Source organism: Rhinoraja longicauda, chromosome 13 (genome assembly GCF_053455715.1).
Source record: "Rhinoraja longicauda isolate Sanriku21f chromosome 13, sRhiLon1.1, whole genome shotgun sequence".
NCBI lineage: Eukaryota > Metazoa > Chordata > Chondrichthyes > Rajiformes > Arhynchobatidae > Rhinoraja > Rhinoraja longicauda.
Window position 1 is genome coordinate 49725427 of NC_135965.1, and position 21443 is coordinate 49746869.

At 50.2% G+C, this 21443-nt stretch overlaps 1 protein-coding gene across 1 annotated transcript in view; it reads right to left on the bottom strand.

Annotated features, from left to right (window-relative positions):
- Nucleotides 1-21443, bottom strand: part of usp13 (ubiquitin specific peptidase 13) — a 59824-nt gene that overhangs the window by 26517 nt on the left and 11864 nt on the right. The window contains exons 3-9 of the mRNA XM_078410094.1: nt 20353-20474; nt 16600-16742; nt 14955-15139; nt 10806-10933; nt 8029-8183; nt 4633-4704; nt 2555-2648 (exon numbers count right to left, since the gene is read on the bottom strand). Of these exons, the coding sequence (XP_078266220.1) occupies nt 2555-2648; nt 4633-4704; nt 8029-8183; nt 10806-10933; nt 14955-15139; nt 16600-16742; nt 20353-20474 (899 nt within the window). The remainder of the gene's footprint in view (nt 1-2554; nt 2649-4632; nt 4705-8028; nt 8184-10805; nt 10934-14954; nt 15140-16599; nt 16743-20352; nt 20475-21443) is intronic.

Here is a 21443-nt window from a genome sequence, read left to right on the forward strand (position 1 = left end):
GAGGGGAGCAAATGTCAAATGTCAGTGTGGTGAGAGGGGAGCAAAGGTCAAAGGGGCGAAGGGAGCAAAGGTCAACATGGTGAGAGGCGAGCAGAGGTCAAAGGGGTGAGGGGAGCAAAGTTCAATGGCCAATGGGGTGAGAGGGGAGCAAATGTCAAAGGTCAGCATGGTGAGAGGGGAGCAAAGGTCAAAGGGGTGAGGGGAGCAAAGTTCAATGGTCAATGGGGTGAAAGGGGAGCAAATGTCAAAGGTCAGCGTGGTGAGAGTGGAGCAAAGGTCAAAGGGGTGAGGGGAGCAAAGTTCAATGGGGTGAGAGGGGAAGCAAAGGTCAAAGGGGGTGAGAGGGGAAGCAAAGGTCAAAGTGTGATTGGGCCAAAGGTGGGAGATCGAATATATAAATGTAAATAACCCCGGCATCGGTCACCTTCACCTTATATCAAGATGCAGCTCTTACGACTGTGGTTGAGCCGCGGTTGGTCAGGCCGCATTTGGAGTGTTGCGTGTAATTCTGCTCACCCCCACTCTTGCTATTGAGGGCGTGCAGCGTAGGTTTACTAGGTTAATTCCCGGAATGGCGGGACTGTCGTATGTTGAAAGACTGGAGCGACTAGGCTTGTATACACTGGAATTTAGAAGAATGAGGGGGAATCTTATCGAAACGTATAAGATTATTAAGGGGTTGGACACGTTAGAGGCAGGAAACATGTTCCCAATGTTGGGGGAGTCCAGAACAAGGGGCCACAGTTTAAGAATAAGGGGTAGGCCATTTAGAACTGAGAGGAGGAAAAAAAAATTCAGTCAGAGAGTTGTAAATCTGTGGAATTCTCTGCCTCAGAAGGCAGTGGAGGCCAATTCTCTGAATGCATTCAAGAGAGAGCTAGATAGAGCTCTTAAGGATAGTGGAGTCAGGGGGTATGGGGAGAAGGCAGGAACGGGGTACTGATTGAGAATGATCAGCCATGATCACATTGAATGGCGGTGCTGGCTCGAAGGGCCGAATGGCCTCCTCCTGCACCTATGTCTATTACAGGAAGGATGTGGAGACTATGGAGAGCGTCCCACCAAGATGCGGGACAGAGCGTCACAGGAGATCCTTCTTCCCTGTGGCTATCAAACCGTACAACTCCTCCCTTCCCTCCCCCCCATTCGTTGCCCATCCCCATCCCCACTCGACACTTTAATTCCATGTTCCATGTACTTTGTGTTTTATGACTGTTGGCAGACCAATTTCCCTCCTGGGATGAATAACGTCCTATCGTGGCACAGATCGGGTAGACAGTCAGAACCTCTTTCCCGGAATGGAACAACCTAACACAATAGGCCACAGCTTTAAGGTGGGGCAACGTTTAAAGGTTGGACAGACTTGGATTGGTTTCTCTGGAATGCCAGAGGTTGGGGGGAGACATGAGAGAAATTTATAAAATGACGAGAGGCGTAGATAGGGCAGAGAGTCAGAACATTTTTCCCAGGGTCTATCTTTAATCGGACTTTACTGGCTTTACCTTGCACTAAACATTATCATGCATCTGTACATTGTGGACGGCTCGATTGTAATCAGGTTTCGTCTTTCCACTGGCTGGTTAGCACGCAACGATAGCTTTTCTGAATGGTGGCCGATTAGGAGAAGGGGAGATGCAACGAGACCTGGGTGTCGTGGTACACCAGTCAATAAAAGCAAGCATGCAGGTGCAGCAGGCAGTGAAGAAAGCGAATGGTATGTTGGCATTCATAGCGAGGGGATTTGAGTATAGGAGCAGGGAGGTTCTGCTGCAGTTGTACAGGGCATTGGTGAGACCACACCTGGAGTATTGCGTACAGTTTTGGTCTCCTAATCTGAGGAAAGACATTGTTGCCATAGAGGGAGTACAGAGAAGGTTCACCAGATTGATTCCTGGGATGGCAGGACTTTCATATGAAGAAAGACTGGATAGACTCGGCTTGTACTCGCTGGAATTTAGAAGATTGAGGGGGGATCTTATAGAAACTTACAAAATTCTTAAGGGGTCGGACAGGCAAGATGCAGGAAGATTGTTCCCGATGTTGGGGAAGTCCAGAACAAGGGGTCACAGTTTAAGGATAAGGGGGAAGTCTTTTAGGACCGAGATGAGAAAGTTTTTTTTCACACAGAGAGTGGCGAATCTGTGGAATTCTCTGCCACAGAAGGTAGTTGAGGCCAGTTCATTGGCTATATTTAAGAGGGAGTTAGATGTGGCCCTTGTGACTAAAGGGATCAGGGGGTATGGAGAGAAGGCAGGTACGGGATACTGAGTTGGATGATCAGCCATGATCATATTGAATGGCGGTGCGTACAGGCTGGAAGGGCCGAATGGCCTACTCCTGCACCTATTTTCTATGTTTCTATGTTTCTATGTTTCACTGTACCTCGGTGCACATGACAATGAACTAAACTCAAACTGAAGGTTGGAAAATCGAAGGCCAGAGGGCGTAGCTTGAAGGTGAGAGGGGCAAAGTTTAAAGCTGGTGTCCGTGGCATGTTTTTTTTAAAAAGTCAATCACATGAGATATCAAGCTGGGAGGGAATGGAATCAAATACCTTGCTCTCTTCTTTCATCACCTGCTCAATTACATCGGACTTCATAGGTGGTCTGGAGTATAGGCCAGAGAGCAGAGCGTGTCCCAACTTGGCCCTTCAAAAACAAAATCACACCTTTCACATCCACTCCCTGTGTCAAACACATGCTGATAAGGTCAGAAGATCATAGAGATAGGAGCAGAATTAGGCCCATGAAGTCAACTCTGCCAATCAATCATGGCCGATTATCTTCCTTCTCCCCATAACCTTTAGATTTTTAGATTTAGAAATTTTACATTTAGAGATACAGCGCGGAAACAGGCCCTTCGGCCCACCGGGTCCGCGTCGCCCAGCGATCCCCGCACATTAACACTATCCTACACCCACTAGGGACAATTTTTACATTTACCCAGCCAATTAACCTACAAACCTGCACGTCTTTTTGGAGTGTGGGAGGAAACCGAAGATCTCGGAGAAAACCCACGCAGGTCACGGGGAGAACGTACAAACTCCGTACAGACGGCGCCCATAGTCGGGATCGAACCCGAGCAACTCTACCGCTGCGCCACCGTGACTGCCCTTTGACACCAAGAATCTATCTATCTCTGCCTTAAAAATGTCCACTGACTTGGCCTCCCACAACCTTCTGGGACAAAGAGTTCCACAGATTCACCACCCTCTGACTGAAGAAATTCCTCCTCATCTCCTTCCTAAAAGAACGTCCTTTAATTCTGAGGCTGTGCCCTCTGGTCCTAGACTCTCCCACTAGTGGAAACATCCTCTCCACATCCACTCTATCCAGGCCGCTCACTATTCTGTACGTTTCAATGAGGTCCCCCCTCATTCTACTAAACTCCAGCGAGTACAGGCCCAGTGCCTACAAACGCTCATCATAGGTTAACCCACTCACTCCTGGGATGGTTCTTGTAAACCTCCTCTGGACCCTCTCCAGAGCCAGCACATCCTTCCTCAGATACGGGGCTCAAAAATGCTCACAGTGCTCCAAATGTGGCCTGACCAGCACCTTGTAGAGCCTCAGCATTACATCCCTGTTGTTGTGTACAAGCCTTGTTGTAATAAGTGCTACCTGCATGACTACCACAGATCCTCCCCAGGATCCCATTCCTGTGAATCTCTTCGTAACTCCAAACTGTAAGGCGGCACGGTGGTGCAGCGGGTAGAGCTGCTGCCTCACGGCGCCAGAGACCCGGGTTCCATCCTGAATACGGGCGCTGCCTGAACAGAGTTTGCACGTTCTCCCCGTGACCTGCGAGTGTTTTCTCCGGCTGCTCCAATTTCCTCCCACACTCATAAGGTCACGAGTAACAGGAGCAGAATTAGGCCACTCGGCCCATCAAGTCTACTCCTCCATTCAATCATGGCTGATCCATCTCTCCCTCCTAACCCCATTCTCCTGCCTTCTCCCAGTAACCCCTGACACCCGCACTAACTCCTATCTCTGGTCCCTCTTAACTCCCTCCAAAGACATGCAGATTTGTATGTTAATTGGTCTCTGACTCCCCCCCAGAACCCTCCTGGAGCACAGGAGGATGAGAGATCTTATAATTAGTCTGAGGAAGGGTCTTGACTTCTTCCTTCTCTCCACAGATGCTGCCTGACCCGCTGAGTTACTCCAGTACTCTGTGAAACGTCACCTATCCATGTTCTCCACAGATGCTGCCTGACCCGCTGAGTTACTCCAGCACTCTGTGAAACGTCACCTATCCATGTTCTCCACAGATGCTGCCTGACCCGCTGAGTTACTCCAGCTTCTTGTGTCTATCTCCTCTTCCACAACACGATCCATATCCCTCCATTCCTGGCACATCCACGTGTCTATCCACAGTCTCTTAAACGCCAAGTGCCCTCTGGTACCACTTCCAGCTGAGATATATTTAAGGCGGAGATAGATAGATTCTTGATTAGTGCGGGTGTCGGGGGTTACGGGGAGAAGGCATGAGAGTGGGGTTAGGAGGGAGAGATGGATCAGCCATGATTGAATGGCGGAGTAGACTCGATGGGCCGAATGGCCTAATTGTGCTCCTATCCCCTATGACCTTGTGAGATCGTTGTTTCATTTTGCAGAACCTGTTCCTTACATCTGCGTATCAAAGTCTTGAGTCGGATCTAGTGGAGAGTAGTCGAATATTCTTTGGAGATTCCCCACATACCTGGAAAACAAACGTACACCATGGATGTTTCCCCAGCTATCCCTGCAAGCGATACCCTCTCACGTGCCAACCATTCCCCCCCCCACCCCCCCACAGATTCACTACCCTCTGATAGAAGCCGGAGGGAGGGAAGTGGGTGGAAGGGGAGGGAGGGGTGGAGGGAAATAGTGGGCAGGGGGATGGAGTATCTCTGAGATCCTCGACAGGTCAGGATGGAACCCGGGTCTCGGGCGTTGTGAGTAGGGTTGCCAACTGTCCCGTATTAGCCGGGACATCCCGTATATTGGGCTAAATTGTTTTGTCCCGTACGGGACCGCCCTTGTCCCCGATTAGGCCCGGGAGGGGGGGGGGGGGGGGCTGTAGGCCCGGACACTGTAGACCCGGGGGACGCTGTAGACCCAGGGGACACTGTAGACCCGGGGGACACTGTAGACCCGGGGGACACTGTAGACCAGGGGGACAGTGTAGACCAGGGGGACACTGTAGACCAGGGGGACACTGTAGACCCGGGGGACACTGTAGACCAGGGGGACACTGTAGACCAGGACACTGTAGACCAGGGGGACACTGTAGACCCAGGGGACACTGTAGACCCGGGGGACACTGTAGACCAGGGGGACACTGTAGACCAGGACACTGTAGACCAGGGGGACACTGTAGACCCAGGGGACACTGTAGACCAGGGGGACACTGTAGACCAGGGGGACACTGTAGACCAGGGGGACACTGTAGACCCGGGGGACACTGTAGACCAGGACACTGTAGACCCGGGGGACACTGTAGACCCGGGGGACACTGTAGACCAGGACACTGTAGACCAGGACACTGTAGACCCGGGGGACACTGTAGACCCGGGGGACACTGTAGACCAGGACACTGTAGACCCGGGGGACACTGTAGACCCGGATACTGTAGACCAGGACACTGTAGACCAGGACACTGTAGACCAGGACACTGTAGACCAGGACACTGTAGACCAGGACACTGTAGACCAGGACACTGTAGACCAGGACACTGTAGACCAGGACACTGTAGACCAGGGGGACACTGTAGACCAGGGGGACACTGTAGACCCGGGGGACACTGTAGACCAGGACACTGTAGACCAGGACACTGTAGACCAGGACACTGTAGACCCGGGGGACACTGTAGACCAGGACACTGTAGACCAGGACACTGTAGACCAGGACACTGTAGACCAGGACACTGTAGACCCGGGGGACACTGTAGACCAGGACACTGTAGACCCGGGGGACACTGTAGACCCGGGGGACACTGTAGACCAGGACACTGTAGACCCGGGGGACAGTGTAGACCCGGGGGACACTGTAGACCAGGACACTGTAGACCCGGGGGACACTGTAGACCCGGGGGACACTGTAGACCAGGACACTGTAGACCAGGGGGACACTATAGACCCGGGGGACACTGTAGACCCGGGGGACAGTGTAGACCAGGACACTGTAGACCAGGACACTGTAGACCAGGACACTGTAGACCAGGACACTGTAGACCAGGACACTGTAGACCAGGGGGACACTGTAGACCAGGACACTGTAGACCAGGACACTGTAGACCAGGACACTGTAGACCCGGGGGACACTATAGACCAGGACACTGTAGACCCGGGGGACACTGTAGACCCGGACACTGTAGACCCGGGGGACACTGTAGACCAGGACACTGTAGACTCGGACACTGTAGACCAGGACACTGTAGACCCGGGGGACACTATAGACCAGGACACTGTAGACCCGGGGGACACTGTAGACCAGGACACTGTAGACTCGGACACTGTAGACCAGGACACTGTAGACCAGGACACTGTAGACCAGGACACTGTAGACCAGGACACTGTAGACCAGGACACTGTAGACCCGGGGGACACTGTAGACCAGGGGGACACTGTAGACCAGGACACTGTAGACCAGGACACTGTAGACCAGGACACTGTAGACTCGGACACTGTAGACCAGGACACTGTAGACCAGGACACTGTAGACCAGGACACTGTAGACCAGGACACTGTAGACCCGGACACTGTAGACCCGGGGGACACTGTAGACCAGGGGGACACTGTAGACCAGGACACTGTAGACCAGGACACTGTAGACCCGGGGGACAGTGTAGACCAGGACACTGTAGACCAGGACACTGTAGACCAGGACACTGTAGACCAGGACACTGTAGACCCGGACACTGTAGACCCGGGGGACACTGTAGACCAGGGGGACACTGTAGACCAGGACACTGTAGACCAGGACACTGTAGACCCGGGGGACAGTGTAGACCAGGACACTGTAGACCAGGACACTGTAGACCAGGACACTGTAGACCAGGACACTGTAGACCCGGACACTGTAGACCAGGACACTGTAGACCAGGACACTGTAGACCAGGACACTGTAGACCCGGGGGACACTGTAGACCAGGACACTGTAGGCCCGGGGGACACTGTAGACCAGGACACTGTAGACCAGGACACTGTAGACCCGGACACTGTAGACCAGGACACTGTAGACCAGGACACTGTAGACCAGGGGGACACTGTAGACCAGGGGGACACTGTAGACCAGGGGGACACTGTAGACCAGGACACTGTAGACCAGGACACTGTAGACCAGGACACTGTAGACCAGGACACTGTGGGCCCGGACAGTGTAGGCCCGGACACTGTAGGCCCGGGGGACGCTGTAGGCCTGGGGGATACTGTAGGCCAGGGCACTGTAGGCCCGGACAGTGTAGGCCCGGACACTGTAGACCCGGGGGATACTGTAGGCCAGGGCACTGTAGGCCCGGGGGACAGTATAGGCCCGGACACTGTAGGCCTGGACAGTGTAGGCCCGGACACTGTAGGCCCGGGGGACACTGTAGGCCCGGGGGACACTGTAGGCCCGGGGGACACTGTAGGCCCGGGGGACACTGTAGACCCAGACACTGTAGGCCCGGGAGCCGCTGTAAGCCGGGACAGTGTACGCTAACGAGGTGTGTTCGGGGAGCGAGGTCGAGTGTGTTCGCCTGACGGAGGTTGCGTAGCAACCAGCCTCCCGGCCCGGGCGGCCGCCATTGGTGGAGCGGGAGCACGTGGCCGCTGGCTGGGTGAGGTCATGTGGGGCGCGGGGCGGTGACGTCACCTTGTCCCGTATTTGGGAATGAGATAGTTGGCAACCCCTGGTCGTGAGGCTGCAACTCTACCACTGCACCACCCTGCGCCACAACTGCAAACGCGGTGTAGGGAAGCGGGCGGGGGGGGGGGGGGGGGGGGTGGGCGGTGGGGGTGGGCAGGGGGGGGGGGGGCGATGGGGGGTGGGCAGGGGGGCTCACCTTCGCTGGAAGTCAGGGATGCAGAAGATGACCTGGAGGACGGAGCTAAGGAAGCAGCTGTTGCCCAGGTTCCTGATGCCAGTGTAGCCCGAGCCGTAGATGGCCTTCAGCTTCGTCCCCGACTCCTGAACCATCTCCCACTCACTCACCCGAGCCTTGTCAGACTGGGGGACAGGTACAATAGACACACGTTAATACAGATGCTGCTCGCTCGGCCAGTAAAGTATGATCACAATTATGATGAATACACTCTCATTAATCTGCATCCAATCCGGTTCCATTTACTTTTCTAAGGTGGACACAAAATGCTGGATTAACTCAGCGGGTCAGGCAGCATCTCTGGAGAACATGGATAGGTGACGTTTCCCATCCCTTCTCTCCAGAGATGCTGCCTGACCCGCTGAGTTACTCCAGCATTTTGTGTCTACCTTCGATTTAAACCGGCGTTCAAACTCTATACAGACATCGCCCGAGCTCAGGATTGAACCCGGGTCTCTGGCGCTGTGAGGCAGCAACTCTACCGCTGCGCCACCGTGCCTCACAAGCATGTTACACGTGTGTTTTCATTCTCCCACTGGGGATGTCAAGCTCAGAATAGTTTGCGTGCAGAGAAAAATGGTTCACATGGGCGAAACGGTGGCGCAGCGGTAGAGTTGCTGCCTCACAGCGCCCGAGACCCGAGTTCCATCCCGACTACGGGTGCCGTCTGTACGGAGTTTGTACGTTCTCCCCGTGACCTGCGTGGGTTTTCTCCGAGATCTCCGGTTTCCTCCCGCACTCCAAAGACGTGCAGGTTTGTAGGTTAATTGGCTTGGTATAAAAAGTAGATTGTCCCTAGTGTGTTTAGGATAGTGTTAGTGTGCGGGGACCGCTGGTCGGCACGGACTCGGTGGGCCGAAGGGCCTGTTTCCGCGCTGTGTCTCTAAAAACTATTTGCTGCCAATAATGACCGATTGTTACTGTGTCCCACCACACTGCGCCGTTTCTTGTGAAGGACAAGTAGCGACATTCCAAAGTTGGGAGGCCATGTTGCAGTCGTATGAGACGTTGGTGAGGCCGCATTTAGAGTATTGTGTTCAGTTCTGGGCACCATGTTATAGGAAAGATATCGTCAAGCTTGAAAGGGTTCAGAGAATATTTACGAGGATTTTGCCGGGACTAGAGGATGTGAGCTACAGGGAGAGGTTGAGCAGGCTGGGTCTCTATTCCTTGGAGCGCAGGAGGATGAGGGGTGATCTTATAGAGGCGTACAAAATCACGAGAGGAATAGATCGGGTAGATGCACAGAGTCTCTTGCCCAGAGTAGGGGAATCGAGGGCCAGAGGACATAGGTTCAAGGTGAAGAGGAAAGGATTTAATAAGAGGTATTTATTCACAAAATGCTGGAGTAACTCAGCAGGTCAGGCAGCATCTCAGGAGAGAAGGAATGGGCGACGTTTCGGGTCGAGACCCTTCTTCTGAAGACGTCACCCATTCCTTCTCTCCTGAGATGCTGCCTGACCTGCTGAGTTACTACAGCATTTTGTGAATAAATACCTTCGATTTGTACCAGCATCTGCAGTCATTTTCTTATAAAAGATTTAATAGGAATCGGAGGGGTAACTTTCTCACACAGAGGGTGGTGGGTGTATGGAACAAGCTGCCAGAGGAGGTAGTTGAGGCAGGGACTATCCCATCGTTTAAGAAACAGTTAGACAGGTACATGGATAGGACAGGTTTGGAGGGACATGGGCCAAGCGCGGGCAGGTGGGACTAATGTAGCTGGGACACGTTGGCCGGTGTGGGCAAGTTGGGCCGAAGGGCCTGTTCCCACGCTGGATCACTCTATGGGACTCTAATAGGTGACGTTTCGGGTCGAGACACTTCTTCTGACTGAGAGTCAGGGGAGAGGAAAACGAGAGATGAGGAAGAACTTTTTCAGTCAGAGAGTGGTGAAGGTGTGGAATTCTCTGCCTCAGAAGGCAGTGGAGGCCAGTTCGTTGGATGCTTTCAAGAGAGAGCTGGATAGAGCTCTTAAGGATAGCGGAGTGAGGGGGTATAGGGAGAAGGCAGGAACGGGGTACTGATTGAGAGTGATCAGCCATGATTGCATTGAATGGCGGTGCTGGCTCGAAGGGCTGAATGGCCTACTCCAGCACCTATTATCTATTGTCTATTGAGAGATATAGACGGTGATACAGAGAGAGATGGAGAACAAATGAATGAATGAGTGAATGAATGAATGAATGAATGAAAGAATGAATGAAAGAATGAATTAATGAAAGAAATGCAAAATGTAACGATGATAAATGAAACAGCTGTGGGCCATTGTTAGCTGTGGGCCATTGTCAGCTGTGGGCCATTGTCAGCTGTGGGCCATTGTCAGCTGTGGGCCATTGTCAGCTGTGGGCCATTGTCAGCTGTGGGCCATTGTCAGCTGTGGGCCATTGTTAGCTGTGGGCCATTGTTAGCTGTGGGCCATTGTTAGCTGTGGGCCATTGTTAGCTGTGGGCCATTGTCAGCTGTGGGCCATTGTCAGCTGTGGGCCATTGTCAGCTGTGGGCCATTGTCAGCTGTGGGCCATTGTCAGCTGTGGGCCATTGTCAGCTGTGGGCCATTGTCAGCTGTGGGCCATTGTCAGCTGTGGGCCATTGTCAGCTGTGGGCCATTGTCAGCTGTGGGCCATTGTCAGCTGTGGGCCATTGTCAGCTGTGGGCCATTGTCAGCTGTGGGCCATTGTCAGCTGTGGGCCATTGTTAGCTGTGGGCCAGGTGAAAACAAGTTACAGACAGTGAGACTCGACAAGTTGACTTTGAAGGTGTATCACGCACCGTTTGCATGTTCAGCATGTCGATGCCAAAGTGCATCAGGTGTTCCGCGATGTTTGCGTCGAGCACTGCCTCCTCCTCATCAAATGAGTACACGTCTGCAAGGAAACAAAACACCGCACTGATTCAAGGCCAGATTTTACCACGGACTTCACCCGGACTCCAACCCCCCCCCCCCCCCCACTACTTCCCACATACCTCCCCCCCCCCCCTACCCCATCCCTCCCTCCACTTAGAAACATAGAAACATAGAAAATAGGTACAGGAGTTGGCCATTCGGCCCTTCGAGCCTGCACCGCCATTCAATATGATCATGGCTGATCATCCAGCTCAGTATCCCGTACCTGCCTTCTCTCCATACCCCCTGATCCCTTTAGCCACAAGGGCCACATCTAACTCCCTCTTAAATATAGCCAATGAACTGGCCTCAACTACCTTCTGTGGCAGAGAATTCCACAGATTCACCACTCTCTGTGTGAAGAAATGTTTTCTCATCTCGGTCCTAAAAGACTTCCCCCTTATCCTTAAGCTGTGACCCCTGGTTCTGGACTCCCCCAACATCGGGAACAATCTTCCCGCATCTAGCCTCTCCAACCCCTTAAGAATTTTATATGTTTCTATAAGATCCCCCCTCAGTCTTCTAAATTCCAGCGAGTATAAGCCTAGTCTATCCAGTCTTTCTTCATATGAAAGTCCTGCCATCCCAGGGATCAATCTGGTGAACCTTCTCTGTACTCCCTCTAAGGCTAGAATGTCTTCCATCAGAGGGTGGTGAATCCATGGGATTCTTTGCCACAGATGGCCGTCATTGGGTCCAGAGGTAAAATTTAAGATCATGTCCCATTCCCAGTTGAAATTTTGTTTTTCTCTTTTTTGCTCTGGTTTATTTTCACCCACATGTTTAGACCGTAATGTTGTATCCTTATTGTTTTGATGTGTTTATGCTTTATTCTTAATTGTTAACTGTATGTTTGTGTTGTCATTTGTGAGCGGAGCACCAAGGCACATTCCTTGTATATGCACATACTTGGCCAATAAACTTATTCATTCATTCATTCATTCAAATCAGCAAACACAAACTTCATTTAAAATAAATTACCATGAAATCAAAGCAGTTTGTCTCGCATAGTGGCAGAGTCTAGAACTAGAGGTCACAGCCTCAAGATTAAAGGACGTTCTTTTAGGAAGGAGATGAGGAGAAATGTCTTTAGTCAGAGGGTGGTGAATCTGTGGGATTCTTTGCCACAGAAGGCTGTGGAGACCAAGTCAGTGGGTATAGTTAAGGTGTAGATAGATAGATTCTTGATTAGTGCGGGTGTCAGAGGTTATGGGGAGAAGGCAGGAGAATGGGGAGGCTAATTCACTGGATGTTTTCAAGAGAGAGTTAGATTTAGCTCTGAGGGACAACGGAATCAAGGGATATGGGGAAAAAGTAGGAACGGGGTACTGATTTTGGATGATCAGCCATGATCATATTGAATGGTGGTGCTGGTTCGAAGAGCTGAATTGCCTACTCCTGCACCTATTTCCTATGTTTCTATCTCTCCCTCCTAACCCCGTTCTCCTGCCTTCTCCCCATAACCCTGACACCCGTTCTAATTAAGAAACATGTTATATCATATAACCATATAACAACTACAGCACGGAAACAGGCCCGTTCGGCCCTACCAGTCCACGCCGACCATTCTCCCTGACCTAGTCTCATCTACCTGCACTCAGACCATAACCCTCCAATCCCCTCCTATCCATATACCTATCCAATTTACTCTTAAATAATAAAATCGAGCCAGCCTCCACCACTTCCACCGGAAGCCCATTCCACACAGCCACCACCCTCTGAGTAAAGAAGTTACCCCTCATGTTACCCCTAAACTTTTGTCCCTCAATTCTGAAGCTATGTCCCCTTGTTGGAATCTTCCCCACTCTCAAAGGGAAAAGCCTACCCACGTCAACTCTGTCCGTCCCTCTCAAAATGTTTTAAACCTTTATCAAGTCCCCCCTCAACCTTCTACGCTCCAAAGAATAAAGACCCAACCTGTTCAACCTCTCTCTGTAGCCTAAGTGCTGAAACCCAGGCAACATTCTAGTAAATCTTCTCTGTACCCTCTCCATTTTGTCGACATCTTTCCTATAATTTGGCGACCAGAACTGCACACCATACTCCAGATTCGGCCTCACCAATGCCCTGTACAATTTTAACATTACATCCCAACTTCTATACTCGATGCTCTGATTTATAAAGGCAAGCATACCAAATGCCTTCTTCACCACCCTATCCACATGAGATTCCACCTTCAGGGAACAATGCACAGTTATTCCCAGATCCCTCTGTTCCACTGCATTCCTCAATTCCCTACCATTTACCCTGTACGTCCTATTTTGATTTGTCCTACCAAAATGCAGCACCTCACACTTATCAGCATTAAACTCCATCTGCCATCTTTCAGCCCACCCTTCCAAAAGGCCCAAGTCTCTCTGTAGACTTTGAAACTCTACTTCATTACTAACTACACCACCTATCTTAGTATCATCTGCATATTTACTAATCCAATTTGCCACACCATCATCCAGATCATTAATATAAATGACAAACAACAGTGGACCCAACACAGATCCCTGGGGCACTCCACTAGACACTGGCCTCCAACCTGACATACAATTGTCAACCATTACCCTCTGGTATCTCCCATTCAGCCATTGTTGAATCCATCTTGCAACCTCACTATTAATACCCAACGATTTAACCTTCTTAATCAACCTTCCATGTGGAACCTTGTCAAATGCCTTACTGAAGTCCATATAGACAACATCCACAGCCTTGCCCTTATCAATTTCCCTGGTAACCTCTTCAAAAAATTCAAGAAGATTAGTCAAACATGACCTTCCAGGCACAAAACCATGTTGACTGTTTCTAATCAGGCCTTGTTTGTCCAAATAATTATATATATTGTCCCTAAGTATCTTTTTCATTCATTTTCCCACCACAGACGTCAAACTAATAGGTCTATAATTGCTAGGTTTACTTTTAGAACCTTTTTTAAACAAAGGCACAACATGCGCAATGCGCCAATCTTCCGGCACCATCCCTGTTTCTAATGACATTTGAAATATTTCCGTCATAGCCCCTGCTATTTCTGCACTAACTTCCCTCAATGTCCTAGGGAATATCCTATCAGGACCTGGAGACTTATCCACTTTTATATTTTTCAAAAGTGTCCGTACCTCCTCTTCTTTAATCCTCATAATTTCCATCACTACTCTACTTGTTTCGCTTACCTCACATAATTCAATATCCTTCTCCTCGGTGAATACCGAAGAAAAGAAATTGTTTAATATCTCCCCCATTTCTTCCGGCTCAGCACATAGCTGTCCACTCTGACTCTCTAATGGACCAATTTTATCCCTCACTATCCTTTTGCTATTGACATATCTGTAGAACCCCTTGGGGTTTACTTTTACATTACTTGCCAAAGCAGCCTCATATCTTTTTTTCGCTTTTCTAATTTCCTTTTTAAGATTCCTTTTACATTCTTTATATTCCTCAAGAACCTCATTTACTCCCTGCCGCTTATATTTATTGTATATCTCCCTCTTTTTCCGAACCGTGTCCAATTTCCCTGGAAAACCACGGCTCTTTCAAATTATTATTCTTTCCTTTCCACCGAACAGGGACATAAAGACTCTGTACTCTCAAAATTTCACCTTTAAATATCCTCCATTTCTCTATTATATCCTTTTCATAAAATTCCTTATCCAGACATGCTGCCTGACCCGCTGAGTTACTCCAGCACTCTGTGAAACGTCACCTATCCATGTTCTCCACAGATGCTGCCTGACGCGCTGAGTTACTCCAGCACTCTGTGAAACGTCACCTATCCACGTTCTCCACAGATGCTGCCTGACCCGCTGAGTTACTCCAGCACTCTGTGAAACGTCACCTATCCACGTTCTCCACAGATGCTGCCTGACCCGCTGAGTTACTCCAGCACTCTGTGACTTTCCTCGGTCATTAACACATAGTTTAATATTGAAACGGGCGATCTAGCTGCTGGTTTGTACGGCAACAAAAGCTTTTCGCTGTACCTCGGCACGCGTGACTATAAACTAAAGTAGGCTGACCTGCACCATCAGGTGTGATAGTTCCCAGTTTGACGGCCAAGGGGTATTTCTTCTTGCGGTAATGCTCCAGGGCGTGTCCGTTGCCTCCGCTGCCGTCGAAGAACCACTTGCCGCAGAGCACGGTGCCGTCCGTCAGGTTCAGCCACAGGTTGGCCCGTAGGTCACACCAGGCGCACCTCCAACCACTGCTCGACACGCACACGGGCAACGCAGGAGAGGAGAAGACAGCGTTAGAAAGGGCACTCAACCCTCGTACGACCGAGATGAGGACAAACGATTTTAGGACAGAGATGAGGAAAAACGTTTTTAGAACGGGGATCGAAAAACATTTTTAGAACGGAGATGAGGAAAAACTTTTTTAGAATCGAGATGGAAAAACCTTTTTAGAACGGAGATGGGGAAAAGCTTTGTTGGAATGGAGATGAGGAAAAACCTTTTTAAGAACGGAGGTGAGGAAAAACGTTTTTAGAACGGACATGAGGAAAAACTTTTATAGAACGGAGATGAGGAAAAACGTTTTTAGAGTGGAGGAGGAAAAACTTTTATAGAACAGAGATGGAAAAACGTTTTTAGAATTGAGATGAGGAAAAACTTTTTTAAGAACGGAGATGGAAAAACTTTTTAGAACGGAGATGGGGAAAAGCTTTTTAGAACAGAGATGAGGAAAAACTTTTTTAAGAACAGTGATGAGGAAAAACTTTTTTAGAACGGAGATGAGGAAAAACTTTGTTGGAATGCTCTCTGTACGGTGTTTGTACGTTCTCCCCATGACCTGCGTGGGTTTTCTCCGGTTTCCTCCCACACTCCAAAGACATACAGGTTTGTAGGTTAATTGGCTTGGTATAAATGTAAATCGCCCCTACTGTGTGTAGGATAGTGTTAGTGTGCGGGGATCGCTGGTCGGCGCGGACTCAGTGGGCTGAAGGACCTGTTTCTACTCTGTATCTCTAAACTAAACTAAACAAAACTAAAGTTTAGGAAGGAACTGCAGATGGTGGTTTAAACCGACGATAGACACAAAATGCTGGAGTGTGTCACCCATTCCTTCTCTCCAGAGATGCTGCCTGACCCGCTGAGTTACTCCAGCACTCTGTGAAACGTCACCTATCCATGTTCTCCACAGATGCTCCCTGACCCGCTTAGTTACTCCAGCATTTTGTGTCTGTCTGTCTAAACTAAAGTTCAACTTGGCATCATGTTGGGCACAGACGCTGCGGGCCGAAGGGCCTGTTCCTGTGCTTCACTGTTCTGCGGTCTGTGGTATTTTCTACATCTGGACAATGTTCACGTTCGAGGGTGAGGTAAAGCCCACTGCTGGAGTCGCAGGGTTACCTGCGGTGAAGGGAAGGGTCACACAGAGTGCTGGAGTAACTCAGCGGGTCAGGCAGCATCTGTGGAGAACATGGATGGGTGACGTTTCACAGAGTGCTGGAGTAACTCTGCGGGTCAGGCAGCATCTGTGGAGAACATGGATAGGTGACGTTTCACAGAGTGCTGGAGTAACTCAGCGGGTCAGGCAGCATCTGTGGAGAACATGGATAGGTGACGTTTCACAGAGTGCTGGAGTAACTCAGCGGGTCAGGCAGCATCTCCGGAGAGAAGGAATGGGTGACGTTTGGGGACGAGACCCTTCAAGGGTGCTGACCTGGGTGGGATACGCACTCCATTATCCAGTTGGTGGAGGGTGTCCTCATGTTTTGAATGCTTCAGCTCTTCTTCCCAGGATTCGCAATCTTGTTTTCCGTAGGGAGAGCGGGCGGCCAGGACCGCATCACAGGCGATGGTCACCTGCAGAGAGGAGGACGAACAGAAGCAACAAGAAAGCACAGGGTTGAGAGGGAGAGACATGTCAGCCATGACTGAATGGAAGAGTAGACTTCATGTGCAGGAAGGAACTGCAGGTGCAGGTTAAACCGAAAATAGGCACAAAATGGTGGAGTAACTCTGGAGTTACGGCCCCCGACCGCTGGAGGACAAAGAAGGGGAGAGATTGAACTTGCTTTCGCCTTCCATCACAGTGAGGAATGTGAAGGAGTCACTGTGGGGGATGTTCATGTTAAAATGGATTTTGTGTGCCCTGTTGCTTTTTATTGTTATGACTGTACGGCAAATGAAATTCCTCGTAAGTTGCAAAACACACTTGGCTAATAAAGTATGATTATGATTACTGATTGAGGGAAGGAATGGGAGATGTTTCGGGTCATGACCCTTCTTCAGGGCCCGTTTCCTTGCTATATCTCTAAAACTAAACTAATTAGGGCTCTTAGTACCCCCTCTACGCACTACGTTTGTTCTATCCACATTAATATAAAAGACACAAAAAGCTCCCTTCTGACAAAGCTTCTCTACGTCAAAACAGACGTTAAAATGCCAGCTGCTACGGAAACGCCAACGCACAGGAAGGCAAGAGGCTGCTGGGAGTCCCACCCATCACGCCCATAGTTGTGGCCCATCACACTGACAGCCAGGCCCATCACACCCACAGCCCGGCCCATCACTCTCACACCCAGGCCCATCACACCCACAGCCCGGCCCATCACTCTCACACCCAGGCCCATCACGCCCATAGTTGTGGCCCATCACACCGACAGCCAGGCCCATCACACCCACAGCCCGGCCCATCACTCTCACACCCAGGCCCATCACGCCCATAGTTGTGGCCCATCATGCCCACAGCCCGGCCCATCATGCCCACAGCCCGGCCCATCACTCCCACAGCCCGGCCCATCATGCCCACAGCCCAGCCCATCACACCCACAATCCCTCCCCCCATCGACAGCGTCCACACCAGGCCCTGCCTCAACACGGGGCATCTACCACCATGGTTCCCCAACAGTGCCCTCTTCTACCGTCGGGCAGAAGGACATAAGTGATAGGAGTAGAATTAGGCCATTCAGCCCATCGAGTCTACTCCGCCATTCAATCATGGCTGATCTATCTCTCCCTCCTAACCCCATTCTCCTGCCTTCTCCCCATAACCCCTGACACTCACACTAATCAAGAATCTATCCATCTCTGCCTTAAAAATGTCCACTGACTTGGCCTCCACAGCCGTCTGTGGCAATGAGTTCCACAGGAGGTACAGAAGCCTGGTCCCACACCACCAGGCTCAGGAACAGACATCAGGCTCTTTATCGATCACCCGTCCACACACTAGGTCCACGTTATCCCACTTTCCCATCCACTCCCTACACACGAGGAGGCAATCTACAGAGAGACGATTAACCTTCAGACCCGCACGTCCTTGGGATGTGGGAGGAAAGGGGAGGAAACCCACGTAGTCACGGGGAGAACGTGCAAACTCCACACAGGCAGCACCTGAGGTCAGGATCGAGCCGGGGTCTCTGGCGCTGTGAGGCAGCAGCACTACCCGCCGTGCCACCGTGCCGCCCATGATTAAAGCAGGGAGAGGTTGGGGCAGGCTAGGACTTTATTCCTCGGAGCGCAGGAGGACGAGGGGTGATCTTATGGAGGTGCACAAAATCATGAGAGGAATCAGTCGGATAAATGCACAGAGTCTTTGACCCAGAGTAGGGGACTCGACAACGAGAGGACATAGGTTTAAATTGAGGGGGAGGGAGGGGGGAGATGTAATGGGAACCTGAGGGGCAGCGTTTTTTGTACACATAGGGTGTGTGGAACGAGCTGGCAGAGGAGGTTGTCGAGGTTGTAGCCTTCAAGAAACATTTGGACAGGTGCAATCGAGCCGTCCACAGTGTGCAGACACATGACAAAGGGAATATCGTGAATGACGTTTAGTGCAAGGTAAGGTCCATTAAAGTCCAATCAAACATAATCCGAGGGTCTACATTGAGGTAGATGGTAGGGAAAAAACTGCAGATGCTGGTATAAATCGAAGGTAGACACAAAATGCTGGAGTAACTCAGCGGGTCAGGCAGCATCTCGGGAGAGAAGGAATGGGTGACGTTTCGGGTCGAGACCCTTAGGGACCCATTCCTTCTCTCCCGAGATGCTGCCTGACCCGCTGAGTTACTCGAGCATTTTGTGTGTACCTTCGAGGTAGATGGGAGGTCAGGACCGCTCTCTGGTTGGTGAGAGGACGGTTCAGTTGCCTGATAACAGCTGGGAAGAAACTGCCCCTGAATCTGGAGGTGTGCGTTTTCACACTTCTGCACAACGAGGTCTCCAATCAGGTGGATAGCAGTTCAGGACTGCTCTCTGTTAGTTTAAGAAGACCACAATAAAAGCATCTGGGTGCACGTGCATGAGTCTATCAATACCATTGGGCAGATCATACGGTAAACGTCACAGCGGCCTGTGACAACGTGCAGGACAGGAGATCCTTCTACCCTGTGGCTATCCAACTGTGCAACTCCTCCCCCTTCTGTCGTGGGCTAGACTGAGGCTGACACCCCCCCACCCCCCAATCTTTACCACATCGCCAATCTTTTCCACTCATCACTTTAATTTCATGTTTCGTGTATCTTGTTGTGTTTCATGACTGTTGGCAGATCAATTTCCCTCCTGGGATAAATAAAGTTCTATCGTGTCGAATCGTGTCGCATCTTATCTATCGTATTGTACCGTATCATATCGTAGCATATCGCTTTGTGTCGTGTCGTATTGTATCGTGCTGTGTTGTGTCGTGTCGTTTTGTTTCGTGTCGTATTGGAGCATATCGGCAGGAACGGGGTACTGATTGTGGATGACCAGCCATGATCACATTGAATGGCGGTGCTGGCACGAAGGGCCAAATGGCCTCCTCCTGCACCTATTGTCTATTGTATTGTATCGAATCGTATCGTAGCGTATAGTGTCATATCGTATCGTGCCGTATCATAGCGTGTCGTGTCGTGTCGTATCGTAGCGTATCATAGCACAACGTATCGTAGCGTATCGTATCATGTTGTAGCGTATCATAGCACAATGTATCGTAGCACAATGTATCGTAGCACAATGTATCGTAGCACAATGTATCGTAGCACAATGTATCATAACATATCGTATCGCAGCGCACCGTATCGTATTGTATCGTAACGTTCCATACCGTATCGTACTTAAGGATAGCGGAGTCAGGGGGTACGGGGAGAAGGCAGGAACGGGGTACTGATTGAGAATGATCAGCCATGATCACATTGAATGGCGGTGCTGGCTCGAAGGGCCGAATGGCCTCCTCCTGCACCTATTTTCTATTGTCTATTGTATCGTGTCGTGTCGTGTCGTATCGTTTCATATCGTGTCGCATAGTAGCGTATCGTATCGTATCGTGGCATATCGTATCGTGTCGTATCGTGTCGTATCGTATCGTATCGTGTCGTAGTGTATCGTGTCGTATCGTATCGTGTCGTAGCGTGTCGTATCGTATCGTGTCGTAGCGTGTCGTATCGTGTCGTGGCGTGTCGTATCATGTCATCTCGTGTCACATAAAACCACTGACCAGTGCGGGCAGCTCCTCGATGTTGGGCAGTGCGATTTCAAAGTGGTCGGGGAATATAACAAGCTTCGCTTCATCTTCACACTCATAATCCTCGTGGTTAAAGTCCTTGTTCTGCTCCAGGTCTGAGCGGGTAGAAACAGGATTAAAATAAAATCAGGATTCATTTACTCAGAGGTCATGTCCCATTCCCCATTGGAATCAGCGGAAGCTTCGTTCACAATAAATTGACATGAAATGGAAGCAGTTTGTATAACATAGTGGGAGAGTCCAGGACCAGAGGGCTCAGCCTCAGAATTAAAGGACGTTCTTTTAAGAAGATGAGGAGGAATTTCTTGAGTCAGAGGGCGGTGAATCTGTGGGAATCTTTGCCACAGACGGCTGTGGAGGCCAAGTCAGTGGGTATTTTTACGGCAGAGATAAATAGATCTTTTATTAGTATGGGTGTCAGGGGTTATGGGGAGAAGGCAGGAGAATGGGGTTAGGAGGGAGAGATAGATCAGCCATGATTGAATGGCGGAGTAGACTTGATGGGCCGAATGGCCTAATTCTGCTCCTATTCCTTATAACTTTATGATATACCCAACATTAAATTACACTTGAATTTTTCAACTGATAGAAAATTCAATCATAATTTTTTACATTTCAAGATTTAAAAAAAAGGTTGTATATTTAATTAAAAGAATAAAATGCAGAATTAGAATATTAGATTATTTATTTTGGCTTGGCTTGGTATAAATGTAAAATTGTCCTTTGTGTGTGTGTGTGTGTGTGTGTGTACGGTAGTGTTAGTGTGCGGGGATCACTGGTCGGCGCGGACTCGGTGGGCCGAAGGGCCTGTTACTGAGTCATATCTCTAAACTAAGCTAAAGTGAGATTGATTGGATGCGTAGAACACACTGCCTGGGGTGGTAGTGGAGGCAGAAGCAACACAGATGTGTTCAAGGAAGTGTTAGTTTAGATTTAGTTTAGAGATACAGCGCGGAAACAGGCCCTTCGGCCCACCGGGTCCGTGCCGCCCAGCGATCCCCGCACACTAACACCATCCTACACCCACTGGGGACGATTTTTACATTTACCCAGCCAATTAACCC